Below are 23,261 nucleotides of genomic sequence, written 5' to 3'. Positions count from 1 at the left end.
TTTACGTAACCTTAGCAATTTGTAATATAAATCGATAGCACTATCAGCTGGAACCTGGGCAAATGCCTCCTGTTCAAATAACACTTTTTCAGCATCCTCATCAGTTAGGCTTACTTGTGCATTTTCAGCTAGATTCAACAATTGTTCATACAATAACCTGGTTCCCTGTGACGTACTTCACTCAGTGTTCCCCTGGAGGGCTGTATCCCAGACCAACCAATATGATCATACAGCACTAGTCATGTACATTAAACATAAAAATAACTACAAAAATCAAACAGCAAAACTAAACATACAAAAAATTATATATAATGGAAAATACAACATATACATAAAGTAGAAAAACGTCAGTATTGCATTGTACTAGGTGAGTCAATGCTGTAGAAAAATGCAATAGAAAATGAATAAATTGAAGTGCTAAATGTAGTAGGCAAGAACTAACCTAGCCTAAATAATAGAGTCCAAGGACATTTGCACTCTTCCATATAATTAACACAGGTGCTCCCCTAATTATGTTCCCATAGGTCCAGAGCAAGATACGGATATTCACAAAGGGCACTCAAACTTATCATGTCAAAAAAGTTCATCTCATACTTAATTTTCACCCAGACCGGGCACTCCAAGAAATATTATGCAGTATATATATATATATATATATATATGAAAAAAAATATGGGGCTCCCCCCGCCATCACATTAACCACCCCCAAACCAGTCAGCCCAGGGCTGGAATTCCTCAGACAGTGGGGACCCCAGACAAAATATATGGGGTCCACCTTCCCAAGCATGGTGGAAGTGGGTGCGGGGTTCATGTTATGATATTGTTCTTTACAGGTGACCTTCAGGTCCCAGCAAGCCTTCCCCAGCATGCCAGCACTTGGAGAACCACAAGTGCCTGCATGGCTGGACATTCAGGGCTCGCTGGCACTTGTAGTCCTCCTGTAAAGAAAATATTAACATAAACACAAGCAGGCTCGGACAAACATGAGGGCCCGGGTGTTAGCGCAGCATCTGCATTTCCAGCAGCCAGCCTTGGAAAGAGGGGGTAGCGGCTAGATCCTCTTAATAGAGTGACAGCACCAGCGGCATTCTAAATATGGTGCCGGTTGCAAGCCAAGTGAAGCTCATGGATCTCAAGACAATCAAGAGTAGCCACATTTGCGACTGCTGATTGGCTTGCGGCCGGCTCCACGTTTGAAATGCCGCTGGCTGCTGTCACTCTCATCTTGGCTGCGAGAGCGGTGCTGGGTGAGGCATCAAGGAAGACACAGCGTCCGCCTGTCCTGACCGCCGCATCAGCAAACAGATCCATCAGCGGCTTTGATGGGGAGGCTCAGGCTGCAGTAGGAGAGCACACAGGCTGTGAACAGCCTGCACAGCTCCTGGGATGCACACAGACAGGGACCATGCCAGAGCCGAGACTCAGTGACTCACACTGACTGCCCCAGTTAGTGCCATCCTGGAGGTCAGCTGACAATTTGCATTGGTGCTCTATACCATATGTTGCCTGAGATTGTTCCCTCAACCCTGCCCCACCTCACCCTGTACTACTACTTGCTACTGTACTTCCAATACAGACTACTTTCCCCATTATACCCTACTCACCCATCTTCTCTTACCTGCTCCCTAATTCTTACCTCTATCTCACCCTATTTCTACCTTGTCTCCCCTTATACCTTATTCCTGCCACTACGTCTATGAGAGCCGTCTGTCCCTCACCAATGTGTTCTCCCACTTATCTCTTGGTTGTCCCCCTGAGTTACATTTGTATCTAATCCCACTTATCTCTGGGATGTTCCCCCTTCCCCCCATTATATATGCCCCCACTTATCACTGGGATGTCATTCTGACCCCCATTTATCTCAGGGATGCCACCCTGATCCCTGCTCCATTGCCTGACCCGACTCACAATGTCACCAGAGCGACAAGATCAGCGGTTCTTTGGTATGGAAAGCAATAATTTAACACCAATAGTGCCTTTCCTAACTAATCCTAAGGATATATATAGAAACACATTTTTTTTGTGTGTGATCTGTTTGATCGTGGCTGATTAAACAGGGACACTCTGGCTGAATTACAATGGCTTATTTTTAGTAATACAGTATCTATTTTTATATCCTCATATATTAATATTTAAATGCATCAATTGATACCCACCCACATTGTAGCTCCACCCATAATATCCACAGCTCCGCCCCTTCACAGGGGAAGGGGGGGGGGAGCTGTCTATTTTATCAGTCCCGGGCCCAACAATTTCTGTTGGCAGCACTGAACACGAGACACATTTATTTTAAAAAGTTTATTGTACAGCATCTTCACTTGGGGGGCAGTGCCCTTTAGGCAGCTCTTTTCCGTGGCCGCCGCCTCCCCAGGACTTCTGGAGTCTTCACCTTAGGGGCTCCCCAGGGCTTCCAGGCGTCTTCTGTCTTCGGGAGCTCTTGTACGCTCCCTCCCCGCCGGTGGACTGACAGCCGCTCCCTCATGCTAGCTTCTATAAGCCTGCTTCGAGGGGTGCGGCGATGGCGTGGCGAGCCGTAATTGGCTCTCGGCGGCTATCTTAGATTTAAAAAATGACGCTAACGGCACGATTTTTAAAATTGGAACCACTCCGCTCCACTGCCGAACTCTGTAAAATAACAGGCAGGGACTGGATCCTCTTGGATCCATGCCTGCTCTCACGCCAGCTATCCCCGCCGGGTGCCACCGCCGCTAACGCCCGCCCCTCTCCCCGCGTCCCCTCCGCACATCCCACTGCCCACCCAGTGATGACAGTGGATCCATCACTGGACAGCTGTATACAGTGACAAATCCGCTGTCCAATCACATCTGTGAGATTGAACGGGTGCAGTGAAAGCACGTCCCTTTCACCGAGGCACTTATACAAGTGCCACTTTTAGTGTTATTTTCCATGGGCTTTTAATGCCCACGGCTTGGCCCTGCCCCCCAATCCCGCAGCTTTCCTTTTGTCACCAGGAGACATCACTATCGGTTCCTTCCAAACCTATTTTTAATGTATAATTTGTCAGTATAATACAGAGCATATACTTATGACACAGAATATGTGTCATAAGTATCTTCTTTGTATTATTTTAACCACTAATGACAGGGGAGGCACTGTCTCCCCTGACTGCACGTCCTTGTTCATCTGAAATAGAAGACCTCTGAGATTACCCATATGAAGCATGTGTTTATCATGTAGCAGCACACACTTCCTAAATTGCAGCATAATATTCTCACTCAGACATGACCTCATGTCTCCTGACAGCGTTATTATCACAGGGCTGCCTCCGGTATTTTTTTCTTTTAGTAAATGTTACCAGATCGCATTTTCCATTATAAGTATGGGAAATGTGATCTGATTACTAAAAAATTGTGAATGAAAGAGTTTGGAGTCGTGTTTCATGAATACTGCTACAAATGCCCTTTAATACATTTAAGTGAAACTAAAATAATGTGAAAATGGTGCAAAAACACCCTTTTTTACAATATTTTAGTAAAAACATTGTTGATAAATGCGCATCTTAAACTGAATATCTCCCTCTCTATATAACCTTCATCAGAAGTAACCCCGACTTTCCACCAGGGACAACTACAGAAAGGTTTAGAGGCTGGATTCAAGCAGATTACTGACTTTAGCAAACAAGGTCAATGGTTACCACCTTGCAGGTCTCCAACAACGGTCCCTTTCCCAAGCAATAAGCTTATTTGAACTCTTCCATATGTGACCATTGCTACACTTAGTACTCCTGGCCCAGGCATTCATTTATCTTACCACATCTGAGTGCCTCTGTAAATGTAAATGCTGCCTTACTTGTAGTAGCATGATCTTGGAAATATATAATACAGTATACTCCTTGATTCTGCTCTCTTCACACAGAACTGCTATGAAAAGTAATGGGAGGACATGACATTGGGAGTTGTTAAAAAATACATCACAACCAAGATTAAGTAAGAATTCATACAAGGTGCAATATATTACAGGTGATGTTACACCACTGTAACTTAGTAAGATGTTCCTTATGGCCTCACCAACTGGGGAAACTGTAACAAAAGTGGTACCCTACTTGTCATCTGGTAGTAATGTCCTATGAAAGTCACCTACTGAGACAACATTCAAGATTCTTACCTTATATAAGGTCCCAATATTAAGGGATCCCTAAATAATCCTGCTATATTATCCACCACAATGTCTTAATAAATGTTATAACAAATTGGCCTCACACATTTGGATAAGTTTGGACCCACTAGTTCTTTGTTGTAAGTAGCTATCGGCTCTCTACCTCAAATCTTTGCTTAAAATACTCGGCCAAGCAAGATGGGAAGACTTACCCCTCTCAAGCCTTTTCTCTCAACATAATATGCTTTCTTCTTAAGCATTCAGCCTTGTTGGACACCCCAACCTTCCATTTCTATATAGGAAGGAATATAGATTGGCAGTATCCCTACAACTGAGTAAGTATGCATTCAACTGTACTTCATGTCGTATACCACTATCACAGTACATACCTCACTTAAAATGAGTCAAATTGAAAATAAGCCCCTTCAAGTAAGACACTCTATCAATTCCATTCCCTCGCAACACATAACTAGACCAATGAACACCCTTGAATATTGTGTAACAATCCTTTTTTGAATGGTATTATCCCTGTCCTTGACAATTTCTTATTGGAAACTGAAGAACCAGAAATCTCAAAACATGAGCCCATCTGGAAAAGAACACGGGCAGCACACCAGATGAGGACACCTAGTCAACATTCAGAGCAAGGGTTCCGAAGCACTCACTCTTAGGTTACAGAGAATGTCTATAAGATTATTATAAGTGGTATCATAGGTGGAATCTGGTCCCTTACAGTTTAAAAAGGGGGGACCTGGACTGCACACCCTATTACTAAAGATATCAAGCGGTGCTATCATGCTGAGGCTTCCAATACTATGCAGGTGGAAGAGATGCAGATGCACACTCCTAGCACTAAGAACACTGATAGTAAAAATAATTTAAATAAACCCTCTCAATTAACATGGCGTATAATTGAAGTTCTTAGCACACATTTGCGCAAATATGTGGGCCCATGTACTGCGGCCAGGTGAATTCATCACATGGGTCCCTAACATTCCTAATACTATTTCAGAAAAAGACCCCTGGTGCGCTTAAATACTAATGGCAGCCTAGGAGAAACAAATAGAACCTTACACCAGGATTCTAAACAGTGAACAATAGAATACAATGTGACTCCACGTGGCGCTATTTGGATACCAACAGAAAAAGGCTTACACAGTAATGATCACAAGGATTTCCGATCTCACAGAGAATTGGTTTGGAGTATTACTACAATACAAAAAACATGCAAAACATAGTGCAACTCTGTTAAAAACAAATGATATTTTTATTTGCTCGATCCCACTCACATAAGGATGTGTATTAATTGCATGTAGATAATCACAAAGTGGGTGAAGTGGCTTTTACTTCATAGAAGAGTCCTCCTCCATATAGAACTTGGAAAAAAGAATGATAGTGATAGTGCAACACCGTCTTTAAACTTTTAAAAACACGTATTTAATAGAATGCACTCACAGACATCAGATAAAAAACAGCATAAAACACATCGAGGATATCCCTGTGGCATGGACTGCTAGCAAGAGGAAACTCTAGGGCATAGTCACCACAAAGTCCCAAAGTTCAAATGTCTCCAGCAGCTTGAAATGGCAGCTCCAATCCACAGGTCCTCGTCCACCCAGTCTCCCTGCTTAAGCGCTTTCGGACATACGTCCTTCCTCAGAAGCGTGGGAGTTATTCAGCCAGTCCCTCCTTAAATAGCACCAAAATTGCTGTGATCCTCGACACCTGTCTGCTTCTTCCGGAAATTACGTCACCCGGAAGTGACGTAACCGGATATGGAATCGAGGCCATATTCCGCTCCCTGCGTCTCACCGCAGCAAAGGAAGAACGGCTTGTATTACACATTCCCGGAAATGACGTCACCGGAAGTAGCCATGCGTTCCACATCGCAGTGTTTGCGTTTCACCACAGATTCTCCAACATAGTAAAGCGGCAGTCCATAGGAAATATAAAACAAATAAAAATATACAACAATAAGCAGAGAATTAACAAATAGATAGTATGCAAACTTAGAAACTATAAAAACCATTTTAACTCGAAGTCACTATTGAGACCAAGGGGAACCAAAGATTTCAATTTGTACATCCACTTCATTTCTGTTTTTGAAAGGATCGTTTCTATCTCCTTATTACGCGGTGTGGGGTTTATAATTTGTATCCCCCAGAAGGTTTTGAAATGACTAGGATTGGAGGAATGTTTTTCCTTAAAATGTTTTGAGACTGTATGTGTCTCCAACCCCTTTCTCACATTATAGGTATGTTCATAAAGTCTTGTTTTCAGATTGCGGCTTGTCTTCCCAACGTAGATCAAGCCACAATCACACTCCAAGGCGTAAATTTTTTAAATAAGTGACGCCATCACCTAATTGGCGGTCTAACTCTGCCACGTAATCAGTCTTATCCATAAGAACCAATCCGCCGCCTTTATCGGCGGGCTTTATAATTAAATTGGTATCGTTTTTGTATGGCCAGGTGGCGTGCTGGGGGTGGGCCTGGTGCATTGGCGTTGTTTCATTGACGACATTTGGTTTATATGGGAGAATGGTTTAGATGAGTTAAATTCCTTTTTGACTTCCCTTGAAAGTAATACCTTTAATATTAAACTCTCTTCGGTGGTTAGTGATAAAGAGATTATTTTCCTTGATCTATGTTTATATGTTGAAAATGGTGCTTTAAGAACCAAATTATATCGTAAACCCACTGACTCTAATAGTTTTATCGAACGCACCAGCCAACACCATGAACACTGGCTAGATGGAATACCGTATAGTCAGTTACTTAGGGTCAAAAGGAATTGTACTGACCCTGAAGTTTATGCTGTACAATCAAGGGAACTCACTGACAGGTTCTTAGAAAAAGGCTATTCTAGTGAATTATTAACTAAGGCTCAAGATAAAGTGAATGGTATCACTAGGAGTGATTTGATACAGGGTAAAAGGGTTGAAAAAACCAAGGACGATGACTTGAAGTGGTCCTTTATAATAATTTTAATTCACAACATAATGAAACTGAGTCTACAATAAAAAAGCATTGGAAGGTTCTGACTAAAGACCCAATACTTGGTGATTTATTACCAGTGAAGCCTAAGTTTATCTATAGGAGATCGAAGTCATTAAAAGATCGTCTAGTCCATAGTTCTATAGAACCTATGAAAAGAAGCAGCATTAGAAGTAAAGGCTTCTACAGGTGTGGACTTTGTGCCATGTGCAAGTGTACCAAGGGACCTAGTAAGATAAAAGACTTTACAGTTAATGGTGTTACCTACCCTATTGGTGATTTTATCACCTGTAATTCAAGGAACGTGATTTACGCCTTGGAGTGTGATTGTGGCTTGATCTACGTTGGGAAGACAAGCCACAATCTGAAAACAAGACTTTATGAACATACCTATAATGTGAGAAAGGGGTTGGAGACACATACAGTCTCAAAACATTTTAAGGAAAAACATTCCTCCAATCCTAGTCATTTCAAAACCTTCTGGGGGATACAAATTATAAACCCCACACCGCGTAATAAGGAGATAGAAACGATCCTTTCAAAAACAGAAATGAAGTGGATATACAAATTGAAATCTTTGGTTCCCCTTGGTCTCAATAGTGACTTCGAGTTAAAATGGTTTTTACAGTTTCTAAGTTTGCATACTATCTATTTGTTAATGCTCTGCTTATTGTTGTATATTTTTATTTGTTTTATATTTCCTATGGACTGCCGCTTTACTATGTTGGAGAATCTGTGGTGAAACGCAAACACCGCGATATGGAACGCATGGCTACTTCCGGTGACGTCATTTCCGGGAATGTGTAATACAAGCCGTTCTTCCTTTGCTGCGGTGAGACGCAGGGAGCGGAATATGGCCTTGATTCAATATCCGGTTACGTCACTTCCGGGTGACGTAATTTCCGGAAGAAGCAGACAGGTGTCGAGGATCACAGCAATTTTGGTGCTATTTAAGGAGGGACTGGCTGAATAGCTCCCACGCTTCTGAGGAAGGACGTATGTCCGAAAGCGCTTAAGCAGGGAGACTGGGTGGACGAGGACCTGTGGATTGGAGCTGCCATTTCAAGCTGCTGGAGACATTTGAACTTTGGAACTTTGTGGTGACTATGCCCTAGAGTTTCCTCTTGCTAGCAGTCCATGCCACAGGGATATCCTCGATGTGTTTTATGCTGTTTTTTATCTGATGTCTGTGAGTGCATTCTATTAAATACGTGTTTTTAAAAGTTTAAAGACGGTGTTGCACTATCACTATCATTCTTTTTTCCAAGTTCTATATGGAGGAGGACTCTTCTATGAAGTAAAAGCCACTTCACCCACTTTGTGATTATCTACATGCAATTAATACACATCCTTATGTGAGTGGGATCGAGCAAATAAAAATATCATTTGTTTTTAACAGAGTTGCACTATGTTTTGCATGTTTTTTGTATTGTAGTAATACTCCAAACCAATTCTCTGTGAGATCGGAAATCCTTGTGATCATTACTGTGTAAGCCTTTTTCTGTTGGTATCCAAATAGCGCCACGTGGCGTCACATTGTATTCTATTATTCCTAATACTATCACATTCTATAAATTTATTCAGGACTTACCTCTAAATAGGGCCTTATCAATGTGTGATCTGAAATGCAGGAACCCAGCTAATTAAAACACCCGAGGGTGAATAGGAGGGGTGCTAATACCGGAGAAAGGATGCCTTGCATTCCAGTGTAAAATATAAACACAAATGTAGTGGAAATGGGGGGGGGGGGGGGGGCTGGACTACAGGTGCGGATCTCCAAATATTCCTTGGTCCTGTTTCCTTGGTTGCCCTTTGAAAAGTCTGGACAAACAAGCTGACAGACTCTCTGCACAAAACCCCAGTGCTTTGTGACCATACACTGGAGTCACTCAGAGCCCCCTCTCAGATAGAGCTTTAAAGATGTGGCAGCTGGAAACCATGTGCCCATTTACCTTGACAATACATCCCATAGATACACTCTCAACAGACCTGAGACCTTACGGACCTTTTGTTATGACCCTATTGACATTGCTATGCCTTAGCCTTACCATTTGCTCTTTGTGAGCACAAATTACCTCTTATTCATCTTTCCTTGGGACACAGACTAGCTTCCTCCAGGGGTGGATTGGGCCACCGGAAAAGTGTGAATGTTCCTGTTCGGACGTGCCCATGCCCCATCACTGGAATGGCTCACTATGCCTGCTGGCGTCGGCGGATTCACATGTCGGCCAGTGCCGGCTGCTGTGCTTTCCCGGGATATGCATTCCACTGTAGAATGCAAACCGTAAGCTGTCATCTGCTTCGGCTAGCAGACACTTCTGGGTGCCATTAGCAGGGAGCAGTGGTGCGCGGGGTAGAGGCAGCTGGGAAAGTCAGGCCAGGAGCTATCCCTGATTGCTGGGGCTGTACAGATATAGTTTAGCCCTGGGACAGGCTCCATTCCAAGCTGAACCCCAGTATCTCTGTGTTTGCCCTACGCACAGTATGATGGGGAGAGTGGCTGCTCTGGGCACGGGATTCTGCAGGTGACAGCCAATGTTCGGACCCTGTTTTAAGATGTGCGTTGTGCAGAACACATGCCAGCACTGGCTTCAATTGTGGCAGATATGGTAACCAGCCCTACCAGAATATTTCCTTCCCCCTTTGGCCCTCCAGAACATTCCCTACGTACGGCCCCAGGGACATACACTACCTACCCTACTACCCCCTGGTCCCAATGACATACACTACTAACTCTACCCACGCTCCATATGTGCCAGGGATACACATTACCCACCCTATTCCCTCCCCCGGCTCCAGAGACATACACTACCCACTTTACCCCTCTGGACCCAGAGATATACACTTCTCCACCAGCCCAAGGGGCATACACTACCCCTCTGGCCCCAGGGACATACAATACATAGACTACCCCTGGCGCCAGATACCTAAACTATCCCCTAACCACATTAATCCCTTGGCCCCCTAGACACAGTACTCCCTCAACCCAGGGACATACTGTCCAACATACCAACTCTGCAGACCCAGCAATATACACTGCACACCCTACCCCCAGCTCTAGAGACATACATTTACAGCCTGACAACCTTTCCTGCCTAAGTGACAGAAATTCTCAGCCCTGCACCCCAGACCTCCCCTTATGTAAGTTACATAGTTACATAGTCAGTGAGGTTGCAAAGAGGCAAAATGCCCATCGGGTTCAACCTGTATTCTGCGTTAATCTGTTCATATTATAAAGCACCTGCTGAAGTAATGGTTTAGTACCAATTGACAGCTATGATTCTTACCACTCCCAGATAATTTAATGTCAATATGTTAAATGCTATAGCCCTGGATACATTTACCAGTTAGAAATTTGTCCAATCCATTTTTAAATGCATGTACAGAGTCTGCCATTATTACCTTCTCCGGCAGGGAGTTACAAATCTTTATTGCCCTTGCCATGAAGAACCCTTTCCTACGTTGTGTATGGAATTTTCTCTCTTTTAGCCTCAGCGAGTGCCCACGATTCCTATACAGAGTTCTTTTAATAAGCAAATCCGCTGCTAGCTCTTTGTAATGACCCTTTACATATTTGAAGATATTAATAATGTCTCCTCTTAGACGCCTCTTTTCTAGTGTATACATATTTAACCTAGTAAACCTTTCCTCGTACTCCAGCGACTCTAACCCTTTAGTCCAGGGGTTGGGAACCTTTGGCCCTCCAGCTGCTGTTGAACTACACATACCAGCATGCCCTGCAACAGTTTTGCTGTTTGGCCATGCTAAGACTGTTGCAGGGCATGCTGGGATCTTTAGTTCAACAACAGCAGGAGGGCCACAGGTTCCCCACCCCTGCTTTAGTCAATTTAGTAGCTCTTCTTTGAACTCTTTCTAGCTCCCCGATACCTTTTTTATAATACGGTGCCCAGACATGAACACAATATTTCATATGCGGAATTACCAATGATTTGTACAGTGGCAGGATTACATCCTCGTCCCTTGTCTCAATGCCCCGTTTAATGCACGCAAGCACTTTAGTTGCCTTCTTTGCTGCAATTTGACATTGTGTACTGTTATTAAGCCTATTATCTATGAGCACCCCCAAATCGTTTTCCACCATAGTTACCCCTATATTTTCCCCATCTAGAGTGTAGGATGGATGTGTGTTTTTGTCCCAAAATGCATAACTGTGCATTTTTCTATATTGAACCTTATTTTCCATTTAGATACCCAGGTTTCCAGTTTAACTAAGTCATTCTGTAGAGACTCCACATCGCCTTCTGAATTAATTACCTTACACAGTTTAGTATCATCTGCAAAGATTGACACTGTGCTTTCCAGGCCTATTCCTAGATCATTGATAAATATAGTGAACAGCAGTGGGCCAAGAACGGACCCTTGTGGTATTCCGCTGACTACTGGTGCCCAGTTGGAAAACATCCCATTGACCACTACTCGTTGTACTCTGTTATCCAGCCAATTACTTATCCATGTACAAATAGTATGTATATCCTAGGCCAAGTTCCCTTAATTTGTTGAGCAGTTGATCAATTTGTTGATGAGGCACTGTATCAAAGGCTTTTGCAAAATCTAAATACACCATGGCCCTCATTGTTCGCTCGTTGCCGATTTTCTCTATATTGCGATTAGTCGCTTACTGCGCATGCGCATGGTTCGCAGAGCGCATGCGCTTAGTTATTTTACTCAAAAGTTAGGTATTTTACTCACGGCATTACAAGGATTTTTCTTCGTTCTGGTGATCGGAGTGTGATTGACAGGAAGTGGGTGTTTCTGGGCGGAAAACTGGACGTTTTATGGGTGTGTGTGAAAAAACGCTGCCGTTTCTGGGAAAAACGCGGGAGTGGCTGGAGAAACGGGGGAGTGTCTGGGCGAACGCTGGGTGTGTTTGTGACGTCAAACCAGGAACGAAACTAACTGAACTGATCGCAGTGGCAGAGTAAGTGTCGAGCTACTCAGAAACTGCTAAGAAATTTCTATTCGCAATTTTGCAAATCTTTCGTTCGCAATTCTGCTAAGCTAAGATACACTCCCAGTTGGCGGCGGCTTAGTGTGTGCAATGCTGCTAAAAGCAGCTAGCGAGCAAACAACTCGGACTGAGGGCCCATGTCCACTGCTTTTCCCTGGTCAAGATTCTCGCTCACTTCCTCGTAGAAGCTAATTAAGTTGGTTTGACATGATCTGTTCCTTACAAACCCATGCTGTCTTTTGCTAATAAACTTAGTAGACTGTAGTTGATCCTCTGTGCTATCCCTCAAAGTGCCTTCCAATATTTCACCCACTATAGAGGTTGAACTAACTGGTCTATAGTTTCCAGGATTATTTTTAGTTCCCTTTTTAAATAAAGGCACTACCTCAGCTATGCGCCAATCCTTTGGTACCATGCCTTACGTATTGAACTATGGAAAATCAAGTATAGGGGTTTTGCTAGCTGGGACCTAAGCTCCATAATAACCCTTGGATGAAAACCGTCTGGGCCTGGTGCTTTATTAATCATTACGTTGCTTAGTCTCTCCAGGACTACTTCCTCACTTAAACAAGTATCAAGCCAACAGTCGTTACCTTCACTGTTGTTATGCACTACTATCACCGACTCATCCTCCCTGGTGAATACTGAGGAAAAAAAATTGTTCAATACTTTTACTTTGTCATCATTTATCAAAGCTCCCAATTCATCTTTTAATGGGCCTATGTTCTCCTTCTTCAATCTTTTACTGTTTATAAAGTAGGTTTATAAAACTTTTGAGGATTGGTTTACTCTCTATAGTGATTTGCTTTTCATTTACAATTTCAGCTGCTCTTATTACTTTTTGCATCTTTTTTTTAAAACATATTTTATTATAGAACTGCATATGCAATATACAAAAATCATGAAAGTATCAGACCAAAAACCCAATCAGATACAAAGACAAACTGTGGGATACCAACATGACTAAAATAACATGGTAATAAGAATAATAATTGGGTGATTACACACAACAGAGGAAATGGGTGAATAGTACAACGCACAAAAATCATTTAACTTCCCTAGAAAGGAGGGTGGCCTTGCATCAAGGTCTCTAAATTATACCAGGATGTCAGGTGTATTGCGGCACGGAGAGTATCCTACCTACGTAAGGAGAAATTGTGTATATTTTTTGCATCTTTTATTGCATTCCTTGTAGTAACGGAATGACTCCTCCCCTCTATTAGATTTATTAGCCATTGCTACCTTGACCTCCTTATTAAGCCACATTGGTTTGTGTTTAGTACTCCTGCGTTTACTGCTCATGGGAATTAATTTGTGAATATTGCTTTCAAGCAACCCTTTTAAAGCATCCCACATTTCTGTTGTGTCCTTGCCATGAAGCAAAACTTCCCAGTCAGTCTCGTTTAATGCCCGTCTCAGCATATTGAAGTTAGCTTTTCTAAAGTTAAATGTTTTGGTTGCTCCCTTCTAGCTATGTTTCTTGAAACTGATGTTGAATGTGATCATATAGTGATCACTGTTTCCCAAGGTCTTCCAAACTTTAGTGTTTGATATAATGTCCACATTATTGATTATAACTAGGTCCAGAATAGTTTTACCTCTATATATACATAAAATATATAGCGCTATAAATGGTATAAGCAGACAGGTGTAAATGACAATAAAATTTATTGGACATAAACTATTCAATAAGTCAAAAGTAAAACACAATGTTAAAAAATGGAGCTATTCATAAAAAGTTGACATTAGCGACCTCTAAAAGAACCTGACTTGGGACATCCAGAACATCGGACAGTGGACTCTAAGCCTGGGATTCAACTTATGGTGTGCTATCCTGCTGTTGATCATCCACCTCTTCAATTCCCTTCACCTTTTGGCGTTGGAGTGTGTGCCATCTGAACCACCGCTAAGGGAACCATCCATCTTTAAAGAGTGGCAATTATTGTGGAACATCTTATCCCATGTAAAAAGGCTTTAACATCTTCCAGGTCCACTGACCACTGGACAATATTACACAGTCCCATAGGTCCTAATTTACCAGAGACTGGTTTCTATGAACTTTTTATGAATAGCTCCATTTTTTAACATTGTGTTTTACTTTTGACTTATTGAATAGTTTATGTCCAATAAATTTTATTGTCATTTACACCTGTCTGCTTATACCATTTATAGTGCTATATATTTTATGTATATATATATATGTTTTTAGTTGGATCGACTATCCATTTGTTGATATAGCTGCTCAGAGAACCGACTCACACTAAGCGCGTGGTTACCCACTTTCAGTGAGGTATCCCTAATTTTAGTTTTACCTCTAGTTTGGTCCTTCAATGTATTTAAAAACCTGCTGCTCCTAGTTTTTACACACGAACCGTTACTCCAGTTTATATCAGGATAGTTAAAGTCCCCTAACACTAAGATGTCCCCCATTCCCGCTGCTTTTTCAATTTCCTGTAAGAGTTGTTCCTCCTCATGTATGCTAATATCCGGTTGCTCGTAGCATGTGCCAATGACTAGTTTCTTTGCTTCAGTGCCCTCACTTGTCATCTCAACCCATAGCGACTTCACGTTATCTCCAGTCCCCTCGTAAATAATATCTATTAAGCATGGTTTAAGAGTAGAGATGAGCGGATTCGGTTCTCAGAGAACTGAAATCCACCGGACTCCACGTCACGAGCCCGGATCCGAGTCCGGCTCGGGATTTCCCGCCTGACTCGGTAACCAGAACGAGGCAAAACGTCATCATCCCGCTGTCGGATTCACGCGGGGTTTGGATTCCATATAAGGAGCCGCGGGTCCCCGCCATTTTTACTACGGCATTGGAGAATGTAGAGTGAGGACTTGTCTCCGTCCTCAGTGTCCTCAGTGCTAGTGTCTTGTGCTGCATCTGTCCAATTAGAGTGGTTGTGTCCTCTGCTGCCATATGTCCAGTGCTGCTGTATAATTCCAGTCCAGTGGTGCTGTGTTGTGCTGCATCAGTCCAGTGGTGGTGTCTTGTGCTGCATCAGTCCAATCACAGTGGTGGTGTCCTCTGCTGCCATATGTCCAGTGCTGCTGTATAAGTCCAGTCCAGTGGTGGTGTGTTGTGCTGCATCAGTCCAGTCACAGTGGTGGTGTCCTCTGCTGCCATATGTCCAGTGCTGCTGTATAAGTCCGGTCCATTGCAGTGGTGCTATGTTGTCTTGCATCAGTCCAGTAGCGGTGTCCCTGTGCTGCTGTATATGTCCAGTGATACTGCCGTATATGTCCAGTGATACTGCCGTATATGTCAATTGATACTGCCGTATACATCCAGCGGTACTGCTGTATAAATCCAGTGATCCTGCCTTATAATTCCACTGATCCTGCCCATTTTTACTACGGCATTGGAGAATGTAGAGTGAGGACTTGTCTCCGTCCTCAGTGTCCTCAGTGCTAGTGTCTTGTGCTGCATCTGTCCAATTAGAGTGGTTGTGTCCTCTGCTGCCATATGTCCAGTGCTGCTGTATAATTCCAGTCCAGTGGTGCTGTGTTGTGCTGCATCAGTCCAGTGGTGGTGTCTTGTGCTGCATCAGTCCAATCACAGTGGTGGTGTCCTCTGCTGCCATATGTCCAGTGCTGCTGTATAAGTCCAGTCCAGTGGTGGTGTGTTGTGCTGCATCAGTCCAGTCACAGTGGTGGTGTCCTCTGCTGCCATATGTCCAGTGCTGCTGTATAAGTCCGGTCCATTGCAGTGGTGCTATGTTGTCTTGCATCAGTCCAGTAGCGGTGTCCCTGTGCTGCTGTATATGTCCAGTGATACTGCCGTATATGTCCAGTGATACTGCCGTATATGTCAATTGATACTGCCGTATACATCCAGCGGTACTGCTGTATAAATCCAGTGATCCTGCCTTATAATTCCACTGATCCTGCCGTATAATTCCTGTGATCCTACCGTATAATTCCAGTGGTACTGGCGTATAAATCCAGGCCAGTGATACTGCCATATATCAGTGGCGTGCGGTGAGGTCAGTGGCTGGTGAGGCACTGCAGCCATAATGTCCGCCGAGTACTGCCAACGACCCATGCCACCGCGAAACAATGCCCGCTTCTGCCGCCATCCCTGATACCTGCTACCCCTGCCACTAATAGCCACCGCCCCCGCCAATAACTTACAAATTCGTCCACCATCAACTGCCCAGGCCCCCCGCCACTAATTCGCTTCTCAGTCCAAAAATTTGTGGTGAGCAGGCGGCTAATATATTGTACATTTTTATAAAATAATTATTTGTGTTTGGGACTGGGGAGGGAGTGGGAGGAGGACATGAATGCAATTTTGTTGTCCAGGGCTTCCATTAACTTCATAGCGCTGTGGGTGCGGTGCTATTAAGTTAATGAAACTCCTGGACAACAAAATAGCCAGCAGTGGGTGACAGAGAGAGGATGACGCCAGGTAGAAGATGACAGCAGTGGGTGAGAGGGAGAGGGTGACAGCAGGTGACATGGAGTGACACCAGGAAGACGGTGACAGCAGTCGGTGACAGGGAGAGGGTGACAGCGGGTGACAGGGAGTTGCGCCAGGGAGAGGGTGACAGCAGCAGGTGACAGGGAGTGACGCCAGGGAGTGGGTGACAGCAGCGGGTGACAGGGAGTGATGCCAGGGAGAGGGTGACAGCAGCAGGTGACAGGGAGTGATGCCAGGGAGAGGATGACAGCAGCGGGTGACGCCAAGACGAGGATGACAGCAGCGGGTGACGGGGAGTGACGCCAGGGAGAGGGTGACAGCAGCGGGTGACAGGTAGTGATGCCAGGGAGAGGGTGACAGCAGCAGGTGACAGGGAGTGACGCCAGGGAGACGGTGACAGCAGCGGGTGACAGGGAGTGACGCCAGGGAGAGGGTGACAGCAGCGGGTGACAAGGAGTGACGCCAGGGAGATGGTGACAGCAGCAGGTGACAGGGAGAGAGTGACAGCAGCGGGTTACAGGGAGTGACGCCAGGGAGAGGATGACAGCAGCGGGTTACAGGGAGTGACGCCAGGGAGAGGGTGACAGCAGTCGGTGACAGGGAGTGACGCCAGGGAGAGGATGACAGCAGCAGGTGACAGGGAGTGACGCCAAAGACATCTAGCGCACCACCCTCACTCAGAGCCCCCCCCCCCACATAGCTGTCCCTAACTCACACAGGACCTTCACCACGACAAACATAGCTGTCCTCCATCACTCAATTCCCCTCCCCTCAAACACACACAGTGTACCACCCTCGCTCATATCACAGATCCCCAGACACAGCTCCCCCCTCCACCTTCCCTCACCTCAAACACACAGATCTGCACCTCCCTCCACACTGGTATTCCCTCAGAATGCTTGCCTTACTGTTGCTGATCTGACTTCTGCTGTGGGGAAGATCAGCTTACAGGACCTAGGATCAGTGTCTCCATACTAGCGGCACAGTGTGGGCATAGCGGGAGCCACGAGTGCCGCTCCGCCTACACCACGCTTACAGTAACCGCTCACCAGGCTCGCTCCACAGGTGACCCGCCCCCTGCTTCCTCCCCCCGACACTGACAGCCGTGCGGGTACTGCGGCTGCAAGGCTCATTGCGGTCGGCCACATTTAGTCTAAAAATGTACTAGTTGACAGGGGGGTATGTTTCTTGGTGCTCCCCTCCCCGAATCGACCACTGACCAATCACTTCTGACTAAGTGACAGGGGCGTGCTTTCATATGGGCTGAAAGCACGCCCCTGTCAAAGCGGCACTTGTACTAGGTGCCGCTTACAGGGCTTTTTCAGTGGGTTTTTGATACCCAATGCTTGGCCCCGCCCCCCGCTTCCGGCCCTTTCACACCAACAGCGGGAGGCACCGCGGAAACACTTTAAAAACAGCTTTTTCCAAAGATCATAATGATTAAAATATTAGAAAGGCTAAAACTGATACTTATGACACAGAACATGTGTCAGAAATATCTCTTTGTATTATTTTAATCATTAAGGACAGGGGAGGCACTGCCTCCCCTGACTGCACGTCCCTGCCGTATATGTCCATTGATACTACTGATTATGTCCAGCGCAGAGGCGGAACTACCGCCAGTGCAACCAGTGCGTTGCACTGGGGCCCGCCTCTGTCCAGGGGCCCAAAGCATGTAATGAGTCAAACTGACTCATTACATGCCGCTGTGTGCTGCGGGCAACCACTGGCCGCAGCACACAGCCGCCCAGAGAGGAGAGGAGCGCACTGCACGGGGGAGAAGGAGGAGGAGGGAGCTGGAGGAGGGAGGTGGAGGAGGGAGCCGCAGCAGCGTTTTGTTACTGGTTGAGGCGCTGCTGCCCCTCTGCTTCACTATATGCTGTCTTCCGAGAACAGCCTATAGGGAAGCAGAGGGGCAGCCGCAGCAGCGCCTCAACCAATAACACAGCGCTGCCGCGACTACCCTATTCCACCTCCCTCCTCCTCCTTCTCTCCTGCCCGGGAATCGTGACCAGAAGCTGCACCGAGGAGCCTGAACCAGCGGAGAGGGTAAGTATAATTCTTTCTTTCTCTTTCTTTCTTTCTTTCTTTCTTTCTTTCTTTCTTTCTTTCTTTCTTTCTTTCTTTCTTTCTTTCTTTCTTTCTTTCTTTCGACTGTCTGCCGCAATGTGTAAAAAGGGGGAATCTGCCTGCCGCAATGTGTAAAAATGGGGAATCTGCCTGCCGCAATGTGTAAAAATGGGGAATCTGCTTGCCGCAATGTGTAAAAATGGGGAATCTGCCTGCCACAACGTGTAAAAAGGGGGAATCTGCTTGCCGCAATGTGTAAAAAGGGGGAATCTGCCTTCCGCAATGTGTAAAAATGGGGAATCTGCTTGACGCAATGTGTAAACGGGGAATCTGCATGTCGCAATGTGTAAAAATGGGGAATCTGCCTGCCACAACGTGTAAAAAGGGGGAATCTGCCTGCCGCAATGTGTAAAAATGGGGAATCTGCTTGACGCAATGTGTAAACAGGGGGAATCTGCCTGCCGCAATGTGTAAAAAGGGGGAATCTGCCTGCCACAATGTGTAAAAAGGGGAATCTGCCTGCCACAATGTGTAAAAAGGGGAATCTGCCTGATGTAATGTGTAAAAAGGGGGACTCTGTCTGGTGTAATGTGTAACAAGGGCACGCTGTCTGCCGTTATGTGTAAAAAGGGGACGCTGTCTGCCACTATGTGTAACAAGGGCACGCTGTCTGCCGCTATGTGTAAAAAGGGGACACTGTCTGCCGTTATGTGTAAAAAGTGCACGCTGTCTGCCGTAATGTGTAAAAAGAGGAATCTGTCCACCGTAAGGTGTAAAAGGGTCTCTACCTGGTTTAGTGGTGCTACTGTGCGGCGTAATTTGAATAATGGAGACTACTGTGCACCGTTTTATGAATTGGTATTATTTTGTGGCCACACCCCTTCCCCACGCCACTATGTATTGCGCACTGCCCCTGTTTTGCATGCAGGGGTGGGGCTCCGATGCCGTTTCTTGCACACAGTGCTAAAATGTCTAGTTACGGCACTGTTGCTAGGTATCCATTTCTCTGGCCCTGAGCAGGTCCCCCTCACCAGATCCTCTCCAGGGGTGAGGGGGTGGACTTGGATGGGATGGGGGCAAAGCATTTTGTCGCACCTGGGCCCACCGCTCGCCAGTTCCGCCACTGGTCCAGCGGTACTGTCATATAAATCCAATGATCCTGCCGTATAATTCCAGTGATCGAAAAATTGCGAGCCACTTTCGACATTCAGCCACTGTATGCCACTACTAGATGGGCCATGTGATTGTGTCGATTAGCTTAGTCATACAGCAACCTCGGTGCACTTCTTTTTCTTCTTTGCATCATGTGCTGTTTGGGGACTGGTTTTTTAAAGTGCAATCCTGTCTGACACTGCAGTGCCACTCCTAGATGGGCCAATTTTTTGTGTCGCTTAGCTTAGTCATACAGCTACCTCATTGCACCTCTTTTTCTTCTTTGCATGATGTGCTGTTTGGGGCCTATTTTTTAAATCTGCCATCCTGTCTGCCACTGCAGTGCCACTCCTAGATGGGCCAGGTGTTTGTGCCGCACAATTGTGTCGCTTAGCTTAGTCATACAGCAACCTCATTGCAATTCTTTTTCTTCTTTGCATGATGTGCTGTTTGGGGCCTATTTTATAAATCTGCCATCCTGTCTGTCACTGCAGTGCCACTCCTAGATGGGCTAGGTGTTTGTGCCGCCCACTTGTGTCGCTTAGCTTAGTCATACAGCTTCCTCGGTGCAACCTTTTGGTCTAAAAACAATATTGTGAGGTGTGAGATGTTCAGAATAGACTGGAAATGAGTGGAAATGAATGTTATTGAGGTTAATAATACTGTAGGATCAAAATTACCCCCAAATTCTGTGATTTTACCCATTTTTATGTTTTTTTAAAAAAATCATCCAGATCCAAAACCAAAACACGAAAGGGTGGTTTTGGCAAAACCAATCCAAAAACAAAACACGAGCGGGGAATTAGTACCAAAACACGAAAAGTGCCCGCCGCACATCTCTATTTAAGAGATGGTTTATCGAAGAGACATACCCCTCCTCCCCTTTTGGTAGCCCTATCCCTCCTAAAAAGAGAATATCCCTCCAAAAACGCAACCCAGTTGTGAGAGTCGTCCCACCATGTTTCCGTAATACCTATAATATTGTACTGAGACTTTAATACCAGCCATTCCAATTCCCCCATTTTACCTGATTGGCTTCTTGCATTTGCAAGCATACATTTTAACTTAGTATTTCCCTTGACGGTTTGTTTTAATGGTATCTTATCTATATTTACAAGTGCCTTTCTAGAATTACTCTTACCAACTGTTAATCTCCTCCCTCCCTTTCCACCCCATAATACGTCTTCCTGACTACTATCACTATTTGACCTAATAAGACTTTCTATACCCCTCCCCCTGATGATAGTATCTTCCCTTATGCTATGGACACCATTTTCTATATACCGTATTGTTGTGCAATAATCATCAGTAGGTAATAAATTGGGAATATCTTGGGCAATACCTGTGTCAGTAATTCCGGTGTCAATACCCATGCAGATACCCTTGACCTTGCTGGCTGATCTTTCACTCCCCCCTTCTCCTCCCCCAAATTTTTCACTACCCCCATCCTTACTGTTCTCTCTGTTTGTCCCGTAACTTCTAGCTAAACCCTCCCCCCAGGCTCATATTGGAGGCCATACTCAGATGGATGATCTACACCTAGCATGGGGCTTGTGAAAGTTCCAATAGTGTGACAAATGAAGGCATCTAAAGACGCACAATGCATTATTGCAGCATCTGTAGACACTGAAAGTGGGCATCTCAGTCCTTGCACATATGCATTCACACCGGGATGTAGCTGCATTACCATAAAGTTGCAGACACAACTGCAGCAAAAGATGCAAGAAAGGCCACAGCTGCGTCCAACTCATAACCAAGCCCTATGAAGAGGGGTCCCACATACCCCTCAACAGACCCCAGACCGTCAAAAGATTCCATCCCCTTTAGGTCTGCTTCCATAAATTTCACAGGCAGATTTTCCATCCCAATCCATTCCTGCACATATACTGTATACTGTAATAATGTTATTTTCTGTACTTACTATAAGGAAGCAGGTGCCAATTAAAGCAGCTTTCAGCTTTACATCAAGGTCTAAAGGAAATTCTATACCAAAGTTATCAGCATTGGTAAAAACGGCATTAACAAATCCTGACCAGTATTTGGAAATCTTCCCAATTATTGATTTTTCATTTAGTGTTTTCACCTGCAAAAAAACAATAGAAAAGGTGTAAAAGTTAATCATTAGCTTCCTGATTCTTGTAACAGCAAAACACATTCAATAATGCAGGCGCGTCCTTATTATAAATGTGATGAATGTATTTAGCATAATTAATAGAGAATTAATATCAACATAAACCACAGCAAATGGTAAAACCCTGCAGCTCCTGGCAGGGGATGTTCACCAGCCATTCTCATAGTTTACAGTGTGGTCACTGTGGATTTTTTCTGCTTTTTATAGAATTTGAACAAGGTGGTTAAAAAAAAAGTGGAAGATAATTTTGTTTTAACTCATTACATTATGGGGGTCATTCCGAGTTTATAGCTAGCTGAATTTGTTTGCAGCGCAGCGATCAGGCTAAAAAACGGAAGTTCTGTGCATGCGGCGCAATGCGCATGCGCGATGTACGGGCACAACGAACGATGCAGATTTGCACAGGGTCTAGCGATGCATTTCAGTCGCATTGGTTGCCACAGAGTTATTTACATGAAGCGGGCGTTTCCGGGTGGCAACTGACCGTTTTCAGGGAGTGTTCGGAAAAACACAGGCATGCCAGGGAATACGCAGGCGTGGCTGGGCGAACGCTGGGTGGGTGTGTGACGTAAAATCCGGAAGTGAATAGTCTGAAGTGATCGCAAGCGCTGAGTAGGTTTTGAGCTACTCTGAAACTACACAAATTTTTTTTGCAGGCGCTCTGCGATAAAAACGTTTGCACTTCTGCTAAACTAAAATGCACTCCCAGTGGGCGGCGGCAAAGCGTTTGCACAGCTGCTAAAAACTGCTAGCGAGCGATCAACTCGGAATGACCCCCAATGACAGATGAAGACAAGAAAGAAGTTTTAATTTTTTTTATTTTTTGTTAATCAGTGGTTTGGGAAAATGTTTTAATTTTCTACAATTATGTCCGCTTTTTTATTTACTGACTTTTAATACATGTTTTATAAAAGGAATGGGTCTTATGGACTACAGTTCATTACAATTGGACCACTGAGCTTTCAAATATGTCCCAGTCCCAGATGCATCTCTCCCTGGGGGTTGGTATCCCTTGGAGGAGAAGGCATACCGGTTTATTCGCAGCACCCATCCCTTAGAAGCTCCAGCATAGGGCTGGTTGCACACTAGCATGGGGTTCCTGTACTTGTGGTCTTCCTGTTTAGTAGAAACCAGCCTAGGTTGTCTAGTGCTGGTTAAGGGATGTACATTGCCCCATTTTCTAATTATTATTTTTACAGAAACTACATACTAAAGTGTTAGGTTTCATTCAGATGTAATTTAGGTTAGAATGCGGTTTCTCTTAAAAACCGTCAGTTTGAGTTTCTACAGACATTGTATACTGCGATTTGTGTCATAACAGTTTGGAAACTGCACCGTTAATTACAATTTAAGTTTTAGGCAAAATTAGAGTGCCCCCAATGTAGAGTCTTCTTTTTCTCT

General features: G+C 44.7%; 1 protein-coding gene across 1 annotated transcript in view; it reads right to left on the bottom strand.

The window, feature by feature from the left end:
• Window positions 1-23,261, bottom strand: part of PLSCR5 (phospholipid scramblase family member 5) — a 212,149-nt gene that overhangs the window by 19,421 nt on the left and 169,467 nt on the right. The window contains exon 6 of the mRNA XM_063919572.1: window positions 21,651-21,812. Coding sequence (XP_063775642.1) covers window positions 21,651-21,812 — 162 coding nt within the window. The remainder of the gene's footprint in view (window positions 1-21,650; window positions 21,813-23,261) is intronic.

Source organism: Pseudophryne corroboree, chromosome 4 (genome assembly GCF_028390025.1).
Source record: "Pseudophryne corroboree isolate aPseCor3 chromosome 4, aPseCor3.hap2, whole genome shotgun sequence".
Lineage (NCBI taxonomy): Eukaryota > Metazoa > Chordata > Amphibia > Anura > Myobatrachidae > Pseudophryne > Pseudophryne corroboree.
The sequence above is the reverse complement of the archived record's forward strand: the minus strand, read 5'-3'. Positions and strand labels throughout refer to the sequence as shown.